General features: G+C 38.2%; 1 protein-coding gene across 1 annotated transcript in view; it reads left to right on the top strand.

Annotated features, from left to right (window-relative positions):
* Positions 1–1026, top strand: part of LOC103608495 (serine/threonine-protein kinase MRCK alpha-like) — a 44060-nt gene that overhangs the window by 3846 nt on the left and 39188 nt on the right. The window contains exons 2-3 of the mRNA XM_008592926.1: positions 73–166; positions 534–664. Coding sequence (XP_008591148.1) covers positions 73–166; positions 534–664 — 225 coding nt within the window. The remainder of the gene's footprint in view (positions 1–72; positions 167–533; positions 665–1026) is intronic.

The raw sequence follows: 1026 nt of genomic DNA, 5'->3' as shown, positions 1-1026 counted from the left end.
ATTCTCGTTTAGGTTGCTTTATTTTTTTCCATGTTTGTGTTTTATATCTGTCTCTCACTTTCTATGTTCTAGCATCAGGGATGAAAAGGATATCCAGGGCTTGACCTTGGGAATAACCAAAGAGGTGGAGTCCTTAAGAAATTTCAGCTTGGTTCCTGGAGCCAGAGTGAGTGTCAGTCACAGCCCAGGAAAGCTCGCAGAATGCAGCAGAGAAGAGCCAAAAACCATGATGATGAAGCTGCCGAATTATGTCCATTTATCTAGGTCTCAACCTACAAAAAGCCTTTTCATAAGAAATCGGCCCTGCTTTGGGGGACAGCTATCATGGTGATAAGTATGAAAATGAGACTGTTCATATGAGTCTTTAATATTATCCCAAATTTAATGAAAAATAATATGTTTTAACAAGCAGTTTTTCTATTTACTATTCAAAAAATGTTATAGTCCAGAGTACCTCCTAATGTTTTTCTGGATGGAATTTAAATGTTGTATACATAAGATGGAAATGAAAACCTACTTACATGGTTTTTTAGAAAACACCAGGGGAGATGCAGCGGTTTGATAAACTGGATATGTCAGCCATGCTTAAGCTGGAGTCATCTCTGGACAGACAATGGCCATCCCGGCAGGTGCTCCCAGAAGGGACTCGGGTCGCATTCACCTGGTAAGGCCGCGTCACTCTTAACAGTTCATAAGTGGTTGCAAGGCACTTACCTTAAGATTACATGTTCAGTCTGTTCCCATGACCTAAAGTTTAGTGTTTCTAAAAGAACAGACTTCTCCTATGAAATGAGAAGTTACGAGAATTTTGAAAGTGATTATTTGCTTTTAACATGTATGCTTTCAACATATGTTAAATTTCATTGATTCTAGCACCTTCACAAAATGGTATCAGTAAAACTGAGTAATACCGAACACCAATACACCTATGTGTAAAGTTTCTGTCATTCTTTCCTCATTTGAAAATTTCCTTGATTCAGAAGCACCCAAAATCCTCTCGTAAGGAATTCCATGTATATACACTTA

The sequence above is a fragment of the Galeopterus variegatus genome, unplaced genomic scaffold (assembly GCF_000696425.1).
Source record: "Galeopterus variegatus unplaced genomic scaffold, G_variegatus-3.0.2 Scaffold8478, whole genome shotgun sequence".
NCBI classification, from domain to species: domain Eukaryota; kingdom Metazoa; phylum Chordata; class Mammalia; order Dermoptera; family Cynocephalidae; genus Galeopterus; species Galeopterus variegatus.
This window is presented reverse-complemented; position numbering and strand designations above follow the sequence as displayed.